The following is a 24,059-nucleotide window of genomic DNA, read 5'->3' as shown; positions in this document are numbered from 1 at the left end:
ACTGTACTCATTCCATTCTGAAACAGAAATTATCAGCTATTTAAAATCTACCCAAGAAAATGGTACGGTTGTATTTCTGCCATGTCATGCTCTTTGTGTTGATGGTTGAAGGCTGACATTACCACCCATTAGATGGAGATGAGGGAGAGAAGCCCTGTGTGGACATAGCCGAGGACCCAGCCATCCACTCCCCTCTGCGCAGAGGTAATATACTGGAGAGGCACCATCGGTGGGACTCACTCACAGTACCAGTGCTGTACACACTGTAGCTCCCTACAAAATGCATATTTCTGAAGAATGAACAAAGCACAGTAAATTCTATATACTGTATGCCCCTACATCTCCCCTGTACATCAGACAAACATCGTCAATGTCGGTGGTTTCCAGGTCAGGATTACTAGTGTAGCATTAATGTGGCAGACACACAGGAACTTCACTCGACAGTATCTCAAATGCATGCAAGAACACAGACTCCACTGCAACGGTTATGAGACTGAATCAGAACCACTAGTATTAGTGAAAGGATGTTTATTTGGATTCACTGCATTACATTACATATGTTCTCTTCACAGACCCATGCTATACTCAAAAATGCAGACTCATTCCAACGATGCATTTCCTTATTCAGTACCTGTGCAGACGTATGCATTCTCACATGGTCAAATGCCATCATTCAAACCTGAGGGGTATTTTTTTCAACACAACGGACATCAAGTCTCTCACGCATTGTGCTCAATTAACTGATTAGGGGATGGGGATAACATATCCTCAAGTCATCTATATACTTTAGTGCTCTAGTGCAAATTATCTCAAAGTAACGCATCTATAGGTTGGAAAAAATACTCAGTAACATTGAATGGATAAAATAATGAGATGGATTCATTCAGTCTTCTTATGGAAATGTGTGGACACTTTGGGAAATTACCCGTGTTGAATGTCATGTTCCAAGTGTTAACACTGTAAACTTCATTTCATTAAAACACAACAGTACTCGCTCAACCCCACAACTGCTCTGTGGAAACTTCAGAAACGTCACGAGTCCAAAAAAGCTTGTTAACTTCAGGACATGTTTCAGGATTAATAAAATTCACAGTTCTAAAAACATAAGCCAAAGCCATCATAACGGAAAGCTCAGAGAACTGCATTTAACATTTCTTCATTTCACCATTTCTCTGTGATAATACAGAGAAAGCTGGAGAATGCTTTTCCCTCATTTACACAGTATGACAGAATGATTTTACTTAGTGTGTTTAATGCCTCGCAACTCGTCCACCAGGAAAATTCAAGGATATTTACTTCTGAACTAATCAAAAGTGTGACGAACTCAATAACCAGTGTTTGTACATCCTTCTTTATGCCATACACCCGATGTTAACATTTAATGAAACACAAATATGTGCTGAAAAACAAGCTGGAAAACCAAATGAATGCCGTTAATTTGATAGGGTAAATTAAACTGAAGATTTGTATGTTGTACTTGAACGAGAAGGAAGCACTTAATTAACCTGTACATTTCACAGCAGTAACATTTCAAAAATAATCTTATGTATTTGCAGCATACTGTTGACCATTCCCTATGGCAGTTTGATATCAGTGTGTAAGCATGCACAGGCACATGACCACTGGGTGAACCATAAATAATGCCAACTATGACCGCTTATCTTGGTATTTCCACAAGTCATTATCAGGCAGAGAAAGGAAGTATGTGAGGGTTTTTGTCATTCATTCCTGTACAGTGAATGGAAATGTCTTTACCCCCAGCCTCCTCTTTGTGGGGAGGGGGAAGGGGGGATGGGGGGTTGAGAAGAAATGCTGGTCAATCAGGAATACCTTGTTCTAAGCACCTATACAGAGAGATGTACGAGGAACAATGCTATACTAAGAAAATCTCAGAATACAGCTTTCGTGCTCACATAGCTGAATCCCTAGCAAACATAACCCTAAGGACCGGATGAATCACAGCAAGTTCACACTGAAAAACTGAATGTGCGTGCATATGTATTTATGTATGTGTGTGTGTGTGTGTGCGCATGTCTGTCTGGGTGTGCGTATCTGTGTAATATGTAATTTTGTAACGTGGAATACACTCTGTACTGACCATAGTGTGATGTTTAAAAGCCCAGGTTGCTTGGCCTTATGCTCTCCTTTCTGAACGGAAGCCAGGGGCATTCTGGGTACTGGACAGAGTGGTAGCGCTGAGATGACAGGGCGCTATAAGAGGCAGCAGGCTCGGAACAGCGTCATGCCAGAGGGAGAGGTGATGTGCAGGGCCACGCTCTCATTGGCCGAGATGAAGAGCACTGAGCCCCGCCTCAGAGCCATGTCGGAGAGGGAACCGGCCGTGGTGGCGGTGGCCTCACCCTGCACCACCAGCAGGATGCCGGCACAGTCCACTGGAGCCACCGTGTACTGCTTCACCGAGCCAGGCACCTGAATCGCACACAGAGGGAGGGAGCGCATGCAGTGAACACAGAGACCCACACAGAGATTGAGTGAAGAGAGCCAGATACATTCACACAACCAAGACAGCAGCACAGAGTGAGCGAGAGAGATATTCACTGAACTCAAGCATCTGTAGAGAGAGAGAGGTTTTAACTGAAGCTAGGCACATGCAAAAAGCTACAGAGACTGGCTAAACCAGAGCAGAAGACTGGTCTGAGAAGAGACTGCTGAACGTGGTTGGCACAGGCACATTACACTGCACGCACAAATAATTGTTGGCATGCATATACTGTACATTATATACTGGTTATAACAACGAGTAGAAAAGACATTACACCTCTATCCTCATGACAGTGAAGTCTGGTACGGGGGGGTCATACAGGAAGACGCAGGGGTCCGATGGGTCCTGGACAGAGGGAAAGATTTTGCTGCTAGCAGGGGCGGGGCTGTAGTTGAGCATCTCGCATAGCGTGCTGACATCGATGAACTTGGGAGTCAGGCCCGCGCGCACTGTGTTGTCCGAGCAGGCCATGCATTCAATGCAGTCTGCACACCAAGCAGAGGAGAGAAAATGTAGCTGAGGAGCCACAGCATACGTACACATATCTCAATCTATTATGCATATAATCTCTTCATACGTCTGTTCTGTGCATTTATTTTAGTGGAAAATATACTAGTAAACAATAACAATAAGTCTAGTGCAAGCTGCTACCACCATACATCAGACAGCGATGTAGACTAAAACAGTCCATAATGTGCATTCTTGTAGTCTGCTATGTGCCAAGCTGAATCTGGTATTTTTTAAGAATTTAAAAAAAGGTGTACTGCAGTTTCAAGAAAATATTAACTGCTTCTGAGATGTCGACCTCTAACCTCCAAACAGGTAGGCATGTGGTTCATTGGCACCCAGGAACATGGCCTCCCCTGGCTGAAGCATCACTCGGTTCAGGAAGTAGATGGAGAAGCACCCGATGTCACCAGGAAACTGTGAGTGTAGCCGTAGCAACAGTTCACCATTACTGCTTGATGTGTCCTTCCCTGCAGCCCCTGGATTGTTGAAGAACAACATGCCAAATATGTCTAACCTGTCACAGGGCCTTCTCAAAATTCCAAGTTAACATTACGTCTAATGCAAATAATCACTACAGTTTGTGTTACTAGACACTATAGAACAATAGGGGGAGAAGCACATTAATGGTTTCTTTTGTTAATGTCAATGAACCTTGATACTTCTCATTGTTTCAGTCTTACTGTTTTTTTTGTCAGAGTAACCCCAAAACAGACCACTGTTATGCTTTACAATGTTTCCCATTTTAAAAAAAGAATCAAGAACACAGAGAACAAAACACATGAAACACATTTGTATAAAATATTGCCAGTGACTGCAGTCCAATTTATGCCTATGCAGCCTCTTTATGTTTTTACCATCACCCAGGTAAATCAGAAACAGATAATGTCTAGACTGCATATCCCTTTTAGTGTTTGTTCTCATCAAAAGAAATAAGCCCCTACTTTTTCTTTTTAATATTAGAAAGGGAGGAAGACGACACTCATTTTCAAACGACATCCACCACTAATGCCACTACTGAGTTAATGTTCTGCACAGTGCTCACCTTCCTCAGACACTCTCTTCACCAGCATGTTGAGCTGGTCCACAAACACTTTCTTCTCGCAGTTCATCATCCTGGTGAAGCACTTTTTGAGGGCGAGCGACTGGCGGCCCGCGTCCCCCATGCTGCTCTGCAGCTCCTCCGCCGCTGCGTTGCCCACCAGGGCGTGGAACTCCGGCACGGCTGTCGCACGGAAACGGGGAGGTTAGGTACTCGGGAAAGCACAGGCCGAGCAGACAACCTGAGAACACCCAGCAGTGGCCTTTCATGCAAACACAGTGTTCCGTACCACCATATTTACTACAGGAATATGGAAAAATAATCAAATAAATAAGACAAAGGAGAGAGTGAGTGCATGATTGAGACTACTGTTCTTAGTTCCTGATATTAAGCGACTGAATTAGGTTTGTGCACCCAATGGATTTAACTCTTGTGAACTGAAAATTCCTATGGACAGAACACTTTCAGGTGGCTTTTGATCAGTCAACAGCCATTCCTCTGTGACCCTATTTTAACTGCTGCTAAATGCTATGTTAAATAACCCTACACTGTCCGTGCTCCTATTTGAGGTCTTCCTGTAGTCCAGTGGTGTCAAACTCGTTGCCATGGAGGGCCGCGTGTATGCAGGTTTTCATTCCAGCCTCAAATCTTGATTATATAATTAGTTAAATTATTTGCTGAATTAGGGATGCAGGTTTGTGCACAATGGTGACCCAACGTCTATGGTGACCCGCATTGTCTAAATAAAAATTTTCTTATGTTCTGTGCTGCAATGCAGTTAAACGCATATGGCTGAATGAGTAATTGGACTGAATTAAGGCAGCATTAATTGGTTGGAATGAAAACCTGCATACACACGGCCCTCCATGGCAACGAGTTTGACACCACTGCTGTAGTCGATCAACCAGTGGAATAATTTCCTAGCATCAAAAGGCCAATTTCTTGAGAAAAATGTTGCATTATCCCTCATTCTGGCCACGAATTTACAGTAATGTTAAATAAATCTGCGACATACTATTCATTCACTGTAGCTTTAAATAAATAACGGTAGTCAAGGTGTTCAGATCTGAAATTTGTTATAAAGCACTCACATTTCAGAAATCCTATGATCTCTTCAACAGGTCGGAAGCCACACAGACCTTCAAAGGGTGTCAGAGCAATGGCCATCTCAGGCTTGTGGTTACTGTCAGGGTAGTGCTCAGGAAACTGAGCGTGTAGCCTGGCTGCCAAGTCCTTAGGACAACCATGAGCAACATACCATTAGCAAGCAAGATTACAAGTCATAACATCTTGTGACCTACAGTATTGCGTTATGCCATTTTTTGGTTCCCCAGCTTACCCTGTTAGGATGGGCCTGGATGGAAAGTGCATTGTTTACAGAAAGGACCTTGAAGAGAAAGGGCAGCTGGCCTTGGAAGGTGTCTTTGACCTTTGACCCCAAGCATCCAGGATAATCTGCTATCCACTGGCCCAGTGTCCGCTGTGATATCCTATTGTCTTTGATGAGAGCATCTCCTTTGGGGTGAGCACCCATCCACAGCTGAGAAACACCAGTGTTTAATTATTGGGTGAACAACAAGATTAAATCATATCCAAGGTTAAAGGGCTGTGAATAGCCACATTCTATATTCATTTCAGAAAATTAGCTGACAGACCCCAACGCAATACTGCCAACAGTTATTGGGGAAAAAGAATGACGGCTGCTTTATATTCTTCTGGGCGATGTCCCTATAATGAAATCGACGAACCCCTAAACCGAGCATGGTCAGCTTTGGCTGGTCAGCATGGACTGTCACTCAAAGCATAAACTTAATTTTGTTGCAAACATCCACGGTTGCCCTGTGGTGTAGCCCTATAAAGCAGCCTTTAGTCCCATTTTAAGTTTGTACTTTTATTCTTAGGTTATGGAAGGGTACTTAATGCTGTTTCAATTCCTTAACCAGTGAATACGAGAGCAGACGGCACTGACTCATGACCCTGAAATATTACACAAATGTCAACTGAGGTCTCAAACTTATAACGTCTATAAAAAGAATAACCCGTGACGTCTATCAGAACCAAACAGACACCCTCCCAGAATTGCAGAGGAGCTTGGCTTAAATACGCTCTCAAAAAGGATGATGTTAACAGCTAACAAACTTTTTGTGTTACCACTTTTGTGTTCATTTCTACACAATGTGTCAAAGTTACTACTTTCTGTTACAAATTTACAATTTATGTGTTACAAAGGAAGACTTTTTAACACTGACTGTTGAAAGTAACACAAAATGTGTTTTTACATGGTGTTTAAAAAAAATAACGCGTTTTGAGAGTGCACAACAATGCAATTAAAATTGATTGAGTTTCAATATCAACCTAAACAACAGCACATACGGTTTTGGATTGCAACAGACAGAAATTGTGAGACAAGAGATTTATTTTTTCCACAGGAGTCTTAACCCATATGAAAATAAGTCACCTTTAGCCATCAAAAGATCTCACCTCAGCGTATGGTTGGTCATCTTCAATTACAGCCAGTGGGTCCCCTCCAAGAACAAGTTTAGCCACTTCACTGTTTAGCCCCACTTTTCCCCAAGCATATTTTTGAACCGCACATGCCAGTGGGAATACTGAAAAAACAAAGTTTATTATACATAAGGTAAACAAATGGGGCAGGTTAATCTTTCGAAACGAATGCAGAATCCTAAACTCGATATGACAAAAATGCAATACGGCAAGTCAAAAATAATCACAGTTAAGTGTAAGCTACATTACGTACTTGAAATGAGCGGCTCAAACCATACATACCATCGGAGATTCCGTTAAATATATTAACTCATATTTTCCATAAATTCGCTAGCAATGTCAAAGACACCTTGTTAAAGAAACATTGGACGCAGTTTTTGGACGTTCCCTTGTTGGTCATTCAACCCAGCCTTCCCTACCAAATCTGCTATGATCATTGAAACTACCGCATCTGGTCGAACTGTACCTATCCATGCAACGTTGAAGAAAAATTCCTTTATTTTAAGTAAATATACCCAATAAGCTAAATCGCTATCCTGTAATTTAATGTCGATTCGTATCAACTCACTATCAAACGGCTACTGAGCTGTCAGATTAAGCGATTCCCTCTAAAGCATACTGGAGATGTCACGTATGCCTAGCTAACCATCTAGCTAGCTTGCTGTTTCGCCGTTAATATAAAATCGCTATTTCACAGTTTCTTTTCGTTTCAGACCCAAGCTTGCGTTAGTCGTTACAGACCCCACGGCGTTGTCGTTACACTATAATCTGTTTGAGAATTTACAAATTATCGTACGGTACACAGAACCAGCCTGACCTTTCACTTCCTCCATGGTTGCAGCATCGGCGGAGTCGGACACGGATCTAATGACGTCACTACAAAACACTCCGAGGGCCGTTTCAGGTGTAGGGAAGAGCTAGGAAATAACTAACGGTTTTCGTATTTTGCTTAATTTCTGAAAACATTACTAGAGATAAACGAATCATTTTTTTAAAAATATATAAACAACCTACATCCATTGGTTATGATTGCACACCACAATTAAATTTCTGGGACATACCATTCACAAGCAATCTGACCGATTTACCTAGAGTGAAATGTTGCATTTAACCGCGAGGTTGGGGTAAAAACTAACGCTGCGCGAAGTAGCTACACCTAACAGTCTTAATATCTGTAAAAGTTAAGGCAGGTCAATACAATTCCATGTTTCGATACAAACACTCTATATTTTCTTGTATTTTTTGATAACATGTAGGCCTATACATTATATATTATATATATAGGCCACAGAATACATATACATGTTTTCTGTGGCCTACCTAGGCTATGTTGGTAAAAAATCTATCGCAAGACTGTACATTATTTTCCGGTTACCGTCTAATTTGGCAATATCTCCCGAAATATTAATTGAACTCTCTTGGAGACAACGTTTACCGCGAAATACGTCGTTCAATCTGGATGCATAAATCGGAAAGTTAGATTTTTACGCCACGTTAGGTTTTGCCCCGCTCTCCCCTATATGCAGCGATCATCTGACGGCTAGCTAAATTATTATTCATTATTGAATAACTATGTGACGAGTCAGTATGAATATGTTGCAACCGGTTGAATTTCACATTGTGAAATTACTTATTTGAATAATGTCTGATAGCCGCGGAAAACCAGAATGCTCACAGGACAGGCCAAACACTGACCAGGTATTTTACACTAAAACACTAGTAAATTAATAAATCCGGCTATCTCGGGGTGGGAATGGGAAATCCTATTACTATATTATAATGTGGCTAATGAGTTATTTCACGTTATAAATAACGATCTGACATAAATGTGTCAAAAATACGACTACAAGTACAATAAACTGAACGGTTAAAAAAAGAGGTGGGTACGAAAACCATATAAAATCTGCACAGGCTTAATTAGTATTCTGGCGTGGGATCAAAGGTAAATTGTGCCAACAAAACATAAAGCTGCGAAAACAGCGCAGATACCTCGGGCGTTTACAGCATAGACAATATATGTCTATGGTTTACAGGCCTTGAACCATAGAGCGTATTATGGGAACAACGAAATACATTTTACACGTTCGTCACACTGACCGTGATTCGTCATACGCACAACGCATGCGCACTTGGTACGTTTTAAGGAAGTTAGTCGAAAGGGAGAAACAGAAACGCACCCAAGGGAAAGTTCGGTAGTATTGTTTATCTTCGGGAGAGAAGACAGCTCGTTCAAAATGTCTGGATTTGTCAACAATCCCTTTGTTGACCCAGTGGACGTCAATCCTTTCCAGGTGAGATTTTATCATTTAAAATAAACTCGATACAAGGTTCCTAAAACCTAAAACTTGATCTGAAAACGCCACAAACCTGTTAGGTTAGTTGCTGGGTTGGGCCCAGATGACATTCCTATAGCTACGTGGTATGATTGAGAGTTCACCATCCAGTTATATTCGGCCTAATAAGAGAATTGAGTGGGACTTGGGCGTTCAGGCGCAAAAAAACTGACTCAATAAATTGCAGTCTGGCATACGGAGACCCACTTTTCAATTTTCCCACCGAAGCTGTTCGAAGTTTGTTGAATTAGGTTGCCTAGTGGCTTATGATGAATCGTGTTATTTGTATGAACATGTATTGTATAACTACTGGCCGGCTATCTAGCTAGTGTCACTTAAAATGCAATGACTAACCTGTTGTGCCAGGTATAGTACTGTAACTGGCTAATGCTCACCGCTTAGTTCACTCGGCAGGGATCCAACATATTGTTAGCTCGTTTTCTAACTGATTAGCAAAAACAAAAGCCATCTTTAGCTTTAAGTTTGATATAGGAACATAGCAGTATAACGGGGGTGGGAAGAAGTGTTGTATTGAGAAGAAATCGTGTGATGCCAGTCGTTATTAACACTATCTTCTAGCAAAGAATGTAGGCCTAAAATATTAGCCTTAATTTTAAATAACATGTATTGCTCTTACAACTGGGGTTCTGTCCAGAACTGTCTCCAGGTCATCATTGACTTCAACTACTTGCTTTTAAAAGTTCCATAAACCATCCACCCACCCACACACAAGGCAAACGGTCTTCATATGTATACATTGTGCACATTAAACTGTCTTCATGAATGTACGTTCATCCTGAATATGGGTGTGCTGTGCAACGATTAAGATGACTTTTCCACTTGGCTAATCTCATTTTCGTGTTCTGCTGGAGCACCTGACTTCATGGCTCTCTGCCCCTCTACCAATTGGCTGTGCTAATTTTCTCATGGTGCTGCAAATTAGTCGTGCCTGCAGCAGTGGACTATTCAGAGTCAGTGTCGACTGTGGGACCCGTCCCCTTTGAGAGAAAACAAATACTGCATAGTCCCGACAGCCTTCTTTGAGCCACTGTCTTGAGAATTGTAGATAAAGTATAGGATTTTATATATATATATATATGTAGTAAAGGAGACATAAATTCTGATGTCGAATATTCTCATGTATGCAGTTTAGAGAACTGCGTTGGCTAATAAACTGTGCCATCATAAACATATGGTGCACATATGGTGTAGATAGTCATGGTCTTCTGATGCTTTCAACCATTGGCCCTTGCCGTCTGTGCAGCACTGCAGGAATGTGTGGCTCAATGAGAAACTCCCAGACCCTAGCCACAACATACAGTCATATGTTTGTTTTGATTATTAATTACACCCTAAATCTGTGTGTGTTTTTAAAATACATACATTGCTCTCCATATAGACTTAATGCACTTCCAAAGTCATTTTCTTAAATCTGATGTGTGAAGTTAGGGGTGGTGATGGGCAATGAAAGGGGAAAAATCGTACTCCACCACTGTTGCTCGTGAACCTTGAGTTCATGTATAACACTCTTGAATTTTTAATGAAAATCTTTCTGTCACAGCACTGTTTGCACAGAAGGCAGGACCTCAGTTTAAATTGCTTTATCTTTCCGAATGTATTACTCACTGGGTGTGCATACATCAAAATGCAATGGTGACCCAGCACCAAGGTGGCAAAATCAGTTTGGAAATCCTTGATTGACCTGTGTTAATCCGTCCCTTTAAAGACTGTACTGACGTAACTGTTGTAGTTGTAGAGCTCCATCTCTGGCCGCAGACCCCTGTTGCGTAATGTTCTGTATGGTCTTTAGCTTGTACTCTGCAGTGGCTGTCATGTGGGTAAGAGAGGGAGTTCTCTCTCTGTGTTGCGTGTACCCTGGATAAAAAGGTATTGCTTTAAACTGGCTAATATGATTGCGGCACTCTCCGACTTTCTATGCATAGTAGAGCCGTTTTCCTGATGAAACATCCTGCCCTAAGTAAGTTTTTTGCAAAGACATTTCAAAATGGTGACTAAATATGTAACTGGCTTAGCCACAAATACCATTGTGCAATTGGGTGGAAATTTTATCTCCCTTTTGCTTGTAGCACTGTGTTTGCTTTTATTGACTTGGAACGTACTGACCAAGTGTTCAGTCCTTGCTACAGACTGAGCTTTGGCACTTTAATCTTTCTGGTATTTTTTTTTGGGGAGGTGGGGGTTCGCTTTTTCAGTAGTCTACCCTTGGCTGTTCACAGATGCTTCCAGGTTTTGAAATATAGAGATAGGTATAGAATTGGTTGCTGAAGTTTGATGTGGGTCCAGGTGGGTGCCTACAGTACACATGAATGATTACAGGTGTGTCAATATAGGAACGTAATTCGCAAATGTGATAAAACCATGTGACATCCTCAAGAAGGAAGTGCTTTCCTCCATGTGGCCATACCTCTGTGGTGTGAACTTTAGCCCCCACGTCTTTTTGAAAAGGTATTGTGATTTTATAGTATAGAGGTAGCAGATTGCCTAATTTGTAGAGCAGCCAGTTTCTGTTTAAGGCCCTTCCTCTCCCCAAAGAACATGCAGCAGCATGTGTATCAAATGTCTTTGTATGTGAGAATGATAATCACATTTAAGAATTATGGATTCTGCTTTGTACCTTGTTACTATAGTAAACAAATCCAAAGACGCACTATAGTCATTAACAACAGGGATGGACGAGTCATACCCAGGACATTGCAGGTTTAGCTAATCCAAGTGTTTACGGAAGTCTTGTAAACGTAGGTTATGCTTCCAATATTCTAACCTGCTACTGTGCGAAAAACCTGCATTGGGAGTTCAATATACATCCCTGTAAATAGTGGCTATTTTGCAGTCATCAGAAATGGTGGTCATCATGTGTTATGATGACAAGCATTCCGTGACAGTTATTAATCCTCTAAGCATTAGTCTTAGTATTATTATTCTGTGATATTAAATAATAGTGACCTGCTACTGTCTTTGGCCCAGTTGGGATCCATCAGGTTAAAAAGGTTAAAATACCATTTATTAAAGAGAACAAATTGTATAAATCCTATTATTTTATTGGCTGGCCAATAACTGAGTTATTCTACATGTCTTGACAGTGTTTTGGAAAACAATGAAATCCTGCACATTTTTACAAACATTTTACCATAAAAACAGTTTTTTAAATCTATTATTTTTTTAAACTGTGTGGCAGGTAAAAATCTGTCTTGCACCCTATTCACTACTGGAATTTTGAACTTGGTCATTGCTGCTGCAAATTGTATGGGTTATGGGACCAATCAGTTCACCTTCTGCTGTTTGTGAGACTGTGTAAATGTGATTTTTCACAAATGAGCAATATTCTGCTTAATGTGTGTTACAGGATCCTGCAGTAACCCAAGCGACTAGCACTGGCGTAGACAACATCGAGGAATTCAATCCCTTCTCTGATACCACAGCAGCGGTAAGATCATCCCGCCGGTCTCATTCTTCATCTGTAGTGCCGTGTCTGCGAGCGTGTAAACGTGCAGTGTGCTCCGTTTGAGTTAGTGCTTAGGTGAAGATGTCTTCATCTCGTCATTGAAGGTGTCTTCTGTATGAAGTGCAGTGCCTAACGGAATTGTCAATGAAAATTCCCTTTGTGTAAGCGCCTAAGTCATGTGTAGACGTTTGTGTCTGGCATGTGAGGTACACGGTAGACCCTTGCTGGCTTTTGCATAAAGTACCTAACAAACGGGTTCATAAAAGGGTATTTTGTATGGGATGCATCGGGCACTTCCTCTGTAATGTTAATGTGTCTCTGACTCTGCATGTTGGCCAGGTCCACCAAGATGGGACCACGATTCCTGCAACCGTACCCTCCTCCCAGCCTGCTGTGCTGCAGCCGTCAGTGGAGCCCAGTCCACAGGTCTGTGATGCTTCAGATCACTTCAGGCTGATTCAGTGACATGCATCCTGATTATTGGTGTGGTAAAGAAACTTGAGCGTGTGACCAAAGCACACCTTCAAAACACTTTCAAAAGCATAATAAAAGTCTTGCTAAATCTAATTGACGGTACAATGAACACTTTTCAAGTGTACAAGTAGGAAATGAAACAACAGAATAACATCAAAATCAATGAGCAAAATAGGCAGTGTATTAGTCAATAATGTACTGTAAAGTACCAAGATAAGACCTAATGTTGTGAAACCCTAATAAAATGTTTAAGCTCATTAACCATTATGTATGGCACCCATCTATTGAGTATATTTTGCTGACTCAGTCTTAGTTGCTGTGACAGTGTTTGTATGACACTGTTTTTTGGAAATAGATGAAATACGCCAGAAAACATTTTATAAAATGGCTGAAGTGACATAATAACCATGCTAGGATGCCTGGAACCTGAATGTAGCAATAAAGATTCTGGAAGAGGAAGTTGAACTAATTACAAAAAAAAAGAAGGAACTAGTTAGTTAGTTAACTTAGTTAATGCACGTGTCTTAACTACTGCTTGTATTTTTGCATAGACTGCGTTCTTGCTGTTCTCGTTTGTGTTCGTGTTAATCAGTTTAACCTTCAGGGTCCAAGTTGAACTATGCGGTTGTTCCCTGCACTTGGAACGGTACTTCTCTCTAGGGTTTTCGACATACTTGTTCCTGGTTATGGTTATACACTTTGTTGTACGTCGCTCTGGATAAGAGCGTCTGCCAAATGCCTGTAATGTAATGTTATGTAATTTTGTGTTGTGGTTTGAGTCTTGCTGTGTGTGGTTTTTAAGAGGCTGCTCACATGTTGGTATTTTATCCAGACTTACGGTTACAGTATTATTATACTCATTGCACAGAATCTTTATGGAAGCTTAATCCAGTTGTAAGATAGAAGTATTTATGATCCCGCCTCTCTGATTGTTTATGAATTTATGATGGTGAATTTTCCTGGTAATGACGTCTGTGGCAGAGCTGAGTGCCATTGAACATGCAGTGGGTCTCTGTTACTGCTCTGTCATTGTGTATGTTTTTCAACTGAGACAACGGATTCAGAAACTGAATCCGGTCTCCAAGGCGGGTCAGGGCCTGGGGATTATTCTACTGAAACAGGATTTCATGCCTACTTCCAGCAGTGTTAAAAAAGCAGGGGAGATGAACTAATGTGTTCTTATAAGCCATTTAGTAGATTTGGTGTAAAATCCCCACACACTTTTAATTAGTTCAGAGCAAGATCTGAAGTCAGTCCTCATTACGTAAAGCAGATTCATGCTAAAAGCAGTATTCTGACCGGTTGTGTGTGTGTGGTGGATGGAATCCGGAGCTGTGTTGAAGGTTTAAGTACTGTGTCGTGTGGTTGGTATGTACCAAGCTATCGGCAGCGGTGGTTAGGCGGTAGCTTTGCTGGTGTGTGACCCCCACTCCGTCCTTCCCCCCCCAGGCCACTGCGGCCGTCGCCCAGGCCAACCTGCTGCGGCAGCAGGAGGAGCTGGAGAGGAAAGCGGCCGAGCTGGACCGTAAGGAGCAGGAGCTCCAGAGCAGGGGGGCCTCCACAGGTGAGCTCCTCCTGGTCCCACTGGGCCACCATTAGCCCCTCCTCCACTGAGGGGACCCCATTTTGGGTGAGCCTAGCCTAGCGATCCACATGACTTCACCATAGTCATTCTCATGGGATAGTGTGACCATGATACCCCTTTCACACAGAAGCAACGTCCCAGGTAAAACCCTGCGTTTGGCGTCAGTGTGAAAGGGTCAGCCCGGGTCCTCAACTCTGCTCATGACCTGGGATTTTTGTGGGTTTGACACGACTCTGCTTTGGTCTGAAAGGGTTATTATTTGCAGCGCGGTTATCTGACTACACTGTATCAATTAGCCTGCTGGCTACCAAGCTGTATTAGCAGGAAAACACTGAACATGTACGAAGTGAACTTGCGGACCAGGGTCTTGTGTGAACGGCAAGGACCCAGTACTTACCCATGACCATCGTGTGGTTTGAATGAGTCAAATTCAGGTTGAACCTGTGTTCAATATCACATGTCAAGCTCTGGTTTTGTGTGTGAAAGGAGTATGAGTGAGACCAAATCTGGGACAGCAAGGCTCACACGAGGCTGCCCACATACTTAGTTGAGTGGGTGGGGTGGTTAGGGCTGGTTTGATATGTTTTTATGGTAAAGTAGTAATATTATAACGACAGTGTTTCCATACAGAATTTCTAGGCACAACCACAACTTTTCAGGCCAGTGGTTGGTTTACCACCAAAAGCAAAGCTGAATAAAGATGAAGTTAAAAGAAAACACCAGCAAGGTCTCCGCTGTTTCATTTTTCACCCAGTGGCCATTTTGCTGTGAGTGAGGATTGTCTGCTCCGGGAGCTCCAGTTTCACCAAAAGTGCAACTGCCACGCAGCACTGAGGGGAAGCTGGGACATAACAGTAACAGGATATCAACGGTGTGGAGAGGGGGGGAGAGAGGGCCCTGCTAGAGCTGGAGTCCCAGAGCTTCACCTCAATGGCGTCTTTGTGGCCGAACAGCGGGTCTGTTACAGTGTGACTGTGAAAATCTGTGGTCTGCATCCTTTACAGACGACAGAACAAGAGGAACAATGCGTTTAATCAGAAGAATGCTCCACGCGTCACATGCTCGTGTTTGTGCTTCTGTTTCCTTCCTCGGTGGCCGCTCTTACTCCAGTCAACTGCTCGCAGATGTGCGGCCAAAGAAAGACAAACTGTCTGCTGCTGGGTTCATACAAGCTTGTTTTTAAAGGAAATATTCATGCAAATATGAAAAGACGGTGTTCTATCTGCTGATGATAATGCAAACGACCAAAGATGCCAATGCCCTGTTTTGTGAGAGAGAGCTCCTAAAACTTGGGTAAATTCCTTCTGGTTGTGCAGTTGAGTAGAGCTCCCACATAATGCAAAGAGCATGTGTACCTCAGCAGCCTCCTGGCAGCTTGCCATTATCTTTACGATTGCTACATTTTTTTTTCCACTTTATCATATGCTGCTCCTCTTTTCTCCCCAATTTTGAAATGCCCAGCTGTACTTATCAGCGTTCATTTCCACAACCTCTGCTTGTGGTTTGGTAGAGCACAGACACGCGTGTGCTCCTCGAAACACATGATGTCAGCCACCGCTTGCAAGTCATACTCGCACAGATGTGAGTGACACGCTTCACAGACTGTTTCGCAAGTGGCCAATCACGGCGGGGCTGTTGGTGTGTGATGAGACGATGTCATTTCTGGGCTATCCCTGAGCAAGAGCCAAACGTGTGATCTGGGATCCGTACCCATTGAAAGTGTTGGTTTCAAAATATGTGACGCAATACTCTTTGCATGTTTTGGTTTAGCTCATCACTAAAAAACAAATACTGGTCTGAAATTTTTTACACAACATTATTTGGTGTAAATTATTCAGGTTCCATGTGAGCCCCATTTGTTCCCTTTTCAGGCATTAAAGCTAGAGAGAATCAGATGCTCTGGAAAGGGTTCCCCTGACATGTAGGAAGATGTGGGGAACTTTATTTGCATTTGCCGAACAGCTGCTTATTCAGTCTGTCTCAGAATGTCTGCCTGCTGACTGGGCGGTGGGACCATAGACTGTAGAAAAAAATACGGACACCCGTTGACTTTCCATGGGCTTGTGAAAAGTGTTTTGAAACTGCAGAAGTGCAGTTTTCGTTCCACCATGGTTTGGTAGAGTTGTACAAATTTGAGCCAGCGACTGCACAGTAGGAAAGGGGGGGGGGGGGCCTTATATGGTCATGAAGTCCAGGCCTGGTCCGCATCGTCCACTAAGCGCATGAGATACAGTGATGCAAACTATCCCTGATTCTTCCACAAAAAATTTAAATATTGTCCAAATGACACAATAGCTTAACAAATTTGCACATGGGGAGCCATTAGGCAAAGAAAGAACTCCTGTTGCGGCAACTTGTTCTTGTGGGCGAAAAAATTATTGACTTAGTATTTTGTCCATATTGGTACCATTGACTGGCTTGTAGCTCTTCCTGGCCAATGCATAATTTGTGATAGCCAAGGAAGACATTTACTGTGAATGATGCTGTTATAAAAATGTTTCACTGGAAAATAAAATGTTAATATAATAATCTATTGGTTATTTTATTGTTTTATAGGAAGAGAAAATAATTGGCCACCTCTTCCCAAGAGCTTTCCAATAAAGCCTTGCTTCTACCAGGATTTCTCTGAGGAAATTCCCCTCGAATATCAAAAAGTTTGCAAGATGATGTACTACCTATGGATGTGTAAGTGAACCATACTTGGATAGTTCCTTTGTATTGACGTCTGACCTTTCCTATATATTGTTGCCTTTGTGATATTCATGTTTTAATGGTATAATGGTTTAATGATATCAAGTGTGCTATTGGTAAGCAGTATGCTACGTGTTCTCACTGCTTATCTGTGTACTCAGCCAGCTGACCACCATGTCTTAGATTTCTGAAATAAGATTTATTGACTGATGACAGCAAGTATTATATGCTCAATTACAGTTACTACCATTACATACTGTACGTTCAACACAGATGGATGAACAGTGTTAGAATGGGTATTTTCCACATTGTACAATAAATAAGTTATTTCGGTAAGGGGGCATGGGTATGATCAGGCACTCAAATGGCCGCTAAACTGCAATAATGACAAAGTGCTGAGCAAAATGTTAAAGGTGGCTTAACTGTCAACTTTGCTGTTGAGCCATGAAACAAATATTTTTCAAATAAGACTTGCAAATTAGCAGTTCCACGTGAGAATATTAGTTTGGGAGACATGTTACCTCTATGGAGATGCATACTCACTGAAAGTATCTTTTTCTATTCTTTCCAGTTAACTGTGTGACTCTGTTCCTGAATGTCCTGGCTTGTCTGGCCTATTTCACTGTGGACCCGGCTTATGGTGTGGACTTTGGCCTGGCCATCTTGTGGTTCATCCTGTTTTCCCCCTGCTCTTTCCTGTGTTGGTACAGGCCGGTCTACAAAGCCTTCAAGTGAGCTTTCACCAAGTTACTTTCCCATTGTCTGAACAGAATACTCTCTATTGTCATCTTCTATGAACTATTAAGAAATGCGTTCATTTTCTGTCTAAAGTAAATTGTACATTTGAGTATGAAATGTGTATATTTCACCATACATGGAAACAGGAAATCAGTACAGCATTCCAGTTGAAGTGAGTACAAAGGGCTGATGTTGATATTTCTCTTGTTGTTAAAGTGGGAGTATCCTATCACACTCAAAACTAAATCTATTCCGCACACTGGAATAGTATTGTTAAACATTTGTAATTTGTAGGCTAATAACATATGTTGGCCAAATTGGTTTTTAGCCAATCCATTTTATATATATATACATCTTTAATTTAGAACCAGCAACTCATGTCACTGATAGCCAATTGCCCCATTCATTGATTATTTTAGAAAATAATTTAATGATAATATCACTACATTTGAAAAAGAGAGAGACAGTGGCTTTAAAGAATTTCCTGTTGTATAGTGTATAGAGTATATGGCAGAACGTGCTTTCCACAGTCAGGTTTCCACAACAGGCACCCAGCAAATGTTTGCACAGTTTTCACATAGGTCATTTAGAAATGAATGACATGGCCTACCCTATTGAAGTGAAGGGGCCAGATGAGCAATCATTCGCTTAAGTGAACGTAGGTGAGATGTGCATGCTGTGAAATGCTGTGATAAGTATCCGGAGTGTGAAGGGTGCAGTTTCCTTTTCCATAGACAACAGTGGAACAGCATCCTCTGTAGCGAACAGATTTGGGCATTGCACATCTCATCTCTGGAATTGGAATGAGTCAATCGTCATCTCTCGTTTGCCTTCCAGGTCTGACAGCTCCTTCAGTTTCTTCTTCTTCTTCTTCGTCTTTTTCATCCAAGTGGTGGTGTTCATCATCCAAAGCGTGGGCATCCCAAAGTGGGGAAACAGGTAGGTCCTCAGGGACAAGGTGACATGGTTACCTCTTCAGGCTGTGTGTGTGTGTGTGTAAGCTTGTTGTTTTAATATAGTTCAATATCTGTTTAAAAAAAAAAAAAAACATGAAATAAATGTAGACATTGAGTTTTCCTCAATCGTTGTTTCATTTGAAATACAAATTTGACAACAACCCATTTGACACAACTTTCCCAATACTTTTTCATTTAACTGTGTGTGTGTGTGTGTGTGCCTGTATGTGTGAGAGGGAGCACAGCTGCTTGTGTCAATGTGTGCACCCCAGTGTGTGTGTATTTGTTTGTGGCTTTGTGTGTGTTCGCACCAGTGCTTTCACAGTGTGCTTTGGGGCTCTCCTCTGTGTCGGTGTGGGTACGTGCATGCTAGGCCGCGGGCTCTCTCCTGTACCTCCTCTCCTATTGCCATCTCTTTGACAGATTCCTGCCGTCTAATCTGCTGCTGTGCTCTGTTTCCTGGCGGCTTCTCTGTAAGTGTCAGCCACTCTGTTCTGCTCCACTAACTCCCCTCTGTCCTTCACCTGTTTTACTGTACATGAGCTTTCTCTCTCACTTGGAAACAAAATGGTGTACTGCTAAAGTGGAGTCACATATTCAGCCACACCCAACACTGCTATTTACCCCAACAAACTGCAGTGAAATACTTACTGAAATTTATAAGCTGTTCTTTATTTTTAAATTTTTATTCAATATTTGAAAGCTGTAGTTTTTGTAGCTGCGTGGTGCTTCATGCCATTTTGTTTCCTAATTTTCATCCACAACAAGTGGGGAAAAAATAGACTAAAAAATAGAATCGAAGTTTAGCTTCAGAATGGGAGCTGTCATGTGACGTTGGAACTGGGAGGAGGCTGTCCCCTCAGTCACTTGTAGAGTTTTTGCTGTCTGTCATGCTTCTGTTCTGTCACATTTGTTCATGTATGCCTTGGGTGATTTTACAGACCTCCAATGTTGGCCATTGTCACCAATTTTGAGTCAAAAACTGCAAATGTGTGACCTTCTGAACATCAGTCTTGATTGCAGAATATACTCTTTGTAAGCATTAAGAACCCATTGCTCACCTCCTTTTGTTCCAGTGGCTGGATATCTGCCATTTCAGTAATCGGAACAAACATCGCTGTTGCTGTTGTCATGATGGTGGTGGCAGGCCTCTTCACAATCTGTGCTGTACTGTCCGTCATCTTACTTAAAATGGTACGTATATGAGCTCCTTAAAACAAAATCCATGTTGTACGTATATCACGGGATTCCTAATATGTTTCCTGGTCAGTTTCATAAATGTTTTTGTGAGGAGAGATCCATTATCTGGTGACCTTTTAAGATGGCCAGTGTACAGCTATTGAAATAATATTTCACGTTCAGGCATGATCAGCTTTAAAAAAAAAAAAATAATAATAATAATTTCATCCATTGCATAATTTTCCCAAATGTTTGCAAGTGCTTTTGTTGTTTGAAACACTTCCATCTATTTGGTTCTTTTTTGTAGGACAGTTTTTACTTTTATAGTATGGCATAGAAAAAGACTTTGGTTAGTGCACGTCTGTTTTTATTGTTGCTTTTAATTAATGTTTGCTAGTGGCAGAGTTAACCCCAGAATCAGTGGAACTACCATTTCTTACTTGAGGTCTACTGATTTGGCCCAGTCTTCGTTTTGTGCAGTGCAAGCCTTTTTGATCGTTTCATAGGAGTTGCTGATTGAAAGCACATGGTCACTGCAATGCTTATGGTGTTCCTGTTCTGCCTTAGCTCAGTGGGCACTTCTGAGCAGGAAGTAGGCTGAATTATGGGAATTCTGCCACCCTTAGGTGCACTCCATGTACCGGCGGACAGGCGCCAGCTTCCAGAAGGCCCAGCAGGAGTTCTCTCAGGGTGTCCTCACTAACAGAAGCTTCCAGACTGCTGCGTCTACCGCTGCCTCCTCCGCCGCCCAAGGAGCGTTCCAGAGGAACTAGAGAACCCCCCTCCCCCAGTTCCTCCAACCCTGACCCCCTCTGACTCGTCACCCTTTCCCTCGTGACCATGCACCATCCTGGAACTTCAGTCTGTTCACCATAAGGCAACGCTCCAGTCACTTTGACAAGGTTTGAGTTTTAAAAAAATAGGAGCTGCGGCCAATGAATAGCAGAGGCACTGAAACTGGAGCGTTGAAATGACCCTTGCTGTATTGGGGAGCTGAAGGTATGGAGTCAGCTGCAGTGGGCTGCAGTAAGTACAGGTACAATACGTTGGGGGTGTGTTTATTTTTGAAGTTTTCATTTTTATCTTACTTATGTAATATGGAGGACATGAAGGTTTCTGTTGCTTCCCCCCACTTTTTTTGTATTTTCTTTTGATAGTTTTCCAATATTTCTCTCCTCAGTAACTACTCTAAGTTAAGTTTGAATGGAACTGAGGTTGGACTGTGGCATCCCAGTGCTGAGATGTTATAGTGAGGAGACTTTGGCTCAAAAGAAGTTGATATTGGCACTGAATAGAAAATGTTTCCACTCTGTCTTGAATGCATGCTACCCTTTTTATTTTACAATAGCAGGTCACATCACTGCTAATTAATTTACAGGCCACCCCTTCGCAAATCATAAATATAATTTCTTTATTTGTGATAGTCCATGGTGTGAATTTGGCCATCGTTGGCATTTTTTTTTTTTTTTTCTTTTAATATAATATATGTCCTATGTCTGTACTATTGGGATCTGGTTACCCTTTTGACTGAGCCTTCTGGAACATCTGTGGGTGTGGCCAGGAGCGGTCGGTAAGATTTGTTTTGGGTTATGGGCCTGGCAGCAGCTCTGCATGGCTGTAGTGCTGGGAATAGGAGGGCTAGCAAAGGGGGGCTAGTAAACGCCTCAGCTCTGCCTCTCTGTTGCATCTCTTAACTCTACCAGCTTTGGGAGTGAGAAATCCTGACCAGGCCTGAAAGATCTGGGACATATCTGGAGGCGGGGGAGAACTGTCTATCAAAAACCAACTCTATGTAACTGTAAATAACAGCCTGTTATTTACAGTCACTGAATTACATGTTAATATATTGAACAAAAAGACATGACAAGGGATGCATTGTGTAGACAAAGCCAGTAGAACTGGAGGATCAAATGAATCAAGCCCTGGTTTGACTGTATAAATTTATTTGAGGGGGTTAGTGCCTTTTTAATAGAAATAAATATAGATTGAGGGTGAGAACAATATAATAAATTTCGTCTGAGATCTCCTCAGTGGGTGTATAGTGAATCTTTTAGAGGACCTGATGTCCTTTTGAAAATCTTGGCAACCTGGATAAGATCCATTATATCCATATTTCACCTAATTGTAAATGTATTTATGCCACTCCATGAGCTAATTAATTTATATTAGACTTTCAATTCACGTTAACTTGCTGTTGCACCATCATAAAATACTTCATATTGAATGTATATGGAGTATGAGAAGCAGATCAGTTACATTTCCTATACATTCAATTCTGTACTTACAAATTATGATGTACTATATTCATGGATTCCAGTACTGTTGGCATGGGTACATGAAAAATTGTGACCTTGCTTGTGAATTCAAACTTTTCTGCTTTACTTGTATCAGTTTGATTCCTTGTTGCAAAGTGTTGGTATTTACTTGATTTCGTAACGGCCTTTAAATATATTTTAAATGTATATTGGTACTTTTTGATTAGGAACATGTCATCTCAATTAAAGAAATACTCTGAAGGGAAATGATATAGGTAATATAGAAAGTTTAGGTACACCTAGTCTAGGCTTATGATTTAAAAAGCAAGTGATTTTAGTTCAGATAAAACTAACAAATGTGTTAGTACTCCAATGCCCTGTTTTTTGCTAAATTTTCATTTGTAAAATTGTCATCATCATAGCAATGTCAAGAGTTCACAATGCTGATGACCATTATCAGTGGTAGTGGAGTGAATATTTCTTGCTTATATCAAATTCTGTGGTTACAAAGCTTTTTATTAAATTTCTGTTTTCCCTCACAATCATTTCAAGGTCTGTTTTTACCCTTGTATTCTTCAGCTTGTTATTGTCTTATCTTCAGTAGGATTGTGTATATATACATCCCCAAAACAGTCCAGAGTAATTATAGTAATTGACTTTCAAAATTAAAAATTCTTTTTAAAAAAACTGGAAGACTAAGATTGATGTATGGCCCAGTGTTAATGCTTTACAGATGACAAAATCTATGTCACAGAGGTTACATTTAATCCTTGCATGTTGGTGTGTTAAATGGTGTACCATCAATCAACTGTCCTTGCTTGCCTCCTTAAATGCTTTAAAAATAAATTGTCATGTTTTAGAGGGAAATTAAATAATGTGAATCAAAGAATAGTGTCAGCTGTATTAGTACTGCCAGTGTGCAAAGACCAGAGCCATACCTGGAATTTTCATTCCAGATTATGAACATTGACATCAAATATATTCTTTTTCACAATGATTGGCATGTATTGGTTTGGGTGTATATTTCTCGCAGATATCAAAGCGTTAATTACTATGATTGAATTAATTGCTATGCTGCCTTTAAAAGAAGATTTTTTAAAATGTTATCCAAAAGTAAGAGCAAGTATGATTTTCTTTTACAAGGCCCAAATCGATCCCATTCCTTACAATATAAGCTTCTATGTTATGTTTTTTTTTTTTGTTGTATTTTTTAGTTTGGGATTTTATGGAAGAAATGTCCCTTGAGATTACAACTCAAACTTTAATTCAAGGACCACAGCAAATATAGAAATTGGCCAGCTTGATTTCGACAGGAATTAATGGGAGTTATGAATAGATGCATGTAATGTTGTGTACATTGACTTTGTCTTTTCGGAGGGTGAAACTTGGAGATTTGGACGGTAGCCTATTTCATTTTTCGAGCTGTAAATGGACTGTTTTTAAACGATTTTCTATTGTTTTTCATGTATACAGTTGTAAATGTAATGCCTAAGAAATAAACGTTTTTGGTCAAATACAATTTTTGTATTTTTGAAGGTTTTGTGTAGCGTAAAATTTGCTCAGCCCTGTGAAATATCAAGAAAGATGCACGCATCCAAATTCTTTGTGCTGGCGCTATATCGAGAATTAAATAAATGAAACTTAATATCCACACACAAATAGATATGCATTTTATGAGCGACCTGTTTATTACACTTTTGTGGGACACCTGGCAGTATTTGACATGGTATGGAACTAGTTCGGCTATTTGTATATCTGCGATTGATGTGTGGGTATTGGTTGTATCCGAGTTTTTTTATTTTAAAAAAATCATACATCGAGGTGTGTG

The 24,059-nt window shown here is 41.1% G+C and overlaps 2 protein-coding genes across 3 annotated transcripts; one reads left to right on the top strand and one right to left on the bottom strand.

Moving 5' to 3' along the window:
• Positions 1-511: 511 nt before the first annotated feature.
• On the bottom strand, positions 512-7,521 carry mpi (mannose phosphate isomerase). 2 transcript variants are annotated; one of them, XM_064313343.1, is made up of 8 exons: positions 7,375-7,521; positions 6,534-6,661; positions 5,392-5,592; positions 5,144-5,285; positions 4,056-4,235; positions 3,316-3,489; positions 2,780-2,988; positions 512-2,430 (listed from the first exon to the last, which is right to left on the bottom strand). In XM_064313343.1, the coding sequence occupies exons 1-8, from the start codon at positions 7,388-7,390 to the stop codon at positions 2,212-2,214; spliced, it is 1,269 nt and encodes a 422-aa protein (XP_064169413.1). In that variant the 5' UTR covers positions 7,391-7,521; the 3' UTR covers positions 512-2,211. The 2 variants fall into 2 exon arrangements, with proteins under 2 accessions (XP_064169413.1, XP_064169414.1); XM_064313344.1 differs by lacking the exon at positions 7,375-7,521 and adding an exon at positions 6,840-7,343.
• A 1,162-nt stretch (positions 7,522-8,683) lies between these two features.
• Positions 8,684-23,750, top strand: LOC135242317 (secretory carrier-associated membrane protein 2-like). The gene is made up of 9 exons (XM_064313345.1): positions 8,684-8,848; positions 12,255-12,335; positions 12,693-12,779; positions 14,277-14,391; positions 16,969-17,097; positions 17,675-17,834; positions 18,679-18,780; positions 19,874-19,991; positions 20,603-23,750. The coding sequence occupies exons 1-9, from the start codon at positions 8,792-8,794 to the stop codon at positions 20,747-20,749; spliced, it is 996 nt and encodes a 331-aa protein (XP_064169415.1). The 5' UTR covers positions 8,684-8,791; the 3' UTR covers positions 20,750-23,750.
• Positions 23,751-24,059: the final 309 nt, after the last annotated feature.

This window comes from Anguilla rostrata, chromosome 16 (genome assembly GCF_018555375.3).
Source record: "Anguilla rostrata isolate EN2019 chromosome 16, ASM1855537v3, whole genome shotgun sequence".
NCBI lineage: Eukaryota > Metazoa > Chordata > Actinopteri > Anguilliformes > Anguillidae > Anguilla > Anguilla rostrata.
The sequence above is the reverse complement of the archived record's forward strand: the minus strand, read 5'-3'. Positions and strand labels throughout refer to the sequence as shown.

Excerpts from the sequence above, each read along its gene's own strand:
- mpi (XM_064313343.1), bottom strand. Across the intron at positions 5,286-5,391 it reads TCCAGGCCCATCCTAACAGG|GACTTGGCAGCCAGGCTACA; the intron begins GTAAGCTGGGGA and ends GGTTGTCCTAAG. Across the intron at positions 3,490-4,055 it reads GAAGAGAGTGTCTGAGGAAG|GGGCTGCAGGGAAGGACACA; the intron begins GTGAGCACTGTG and ends TCAACAATCCAG.
- LOC135242317 (XM_064313345.1), top strand. The coding sequence starts at position 8,792 with ATGTCTGGATTTGTCAACAATCCCTTTGTTGACCCAGTGGACGTCAAT. Across the intron at positions 14,392-16,968 it reads GAGCAGGGGGGCCTCCACAG|GAAGAGAAAATAATTGGCCA; the intron begins GTGAGCTCCTCC and ends ATTGTTTTATAG. Across the intron at positions 17,098-17,674 it reads GATGTACTACCTATGGATGT|TTAACTGTGTGACTCTGTTC; the intron begins GTAAGTGAACCA and ends TATTCTTTCCAG.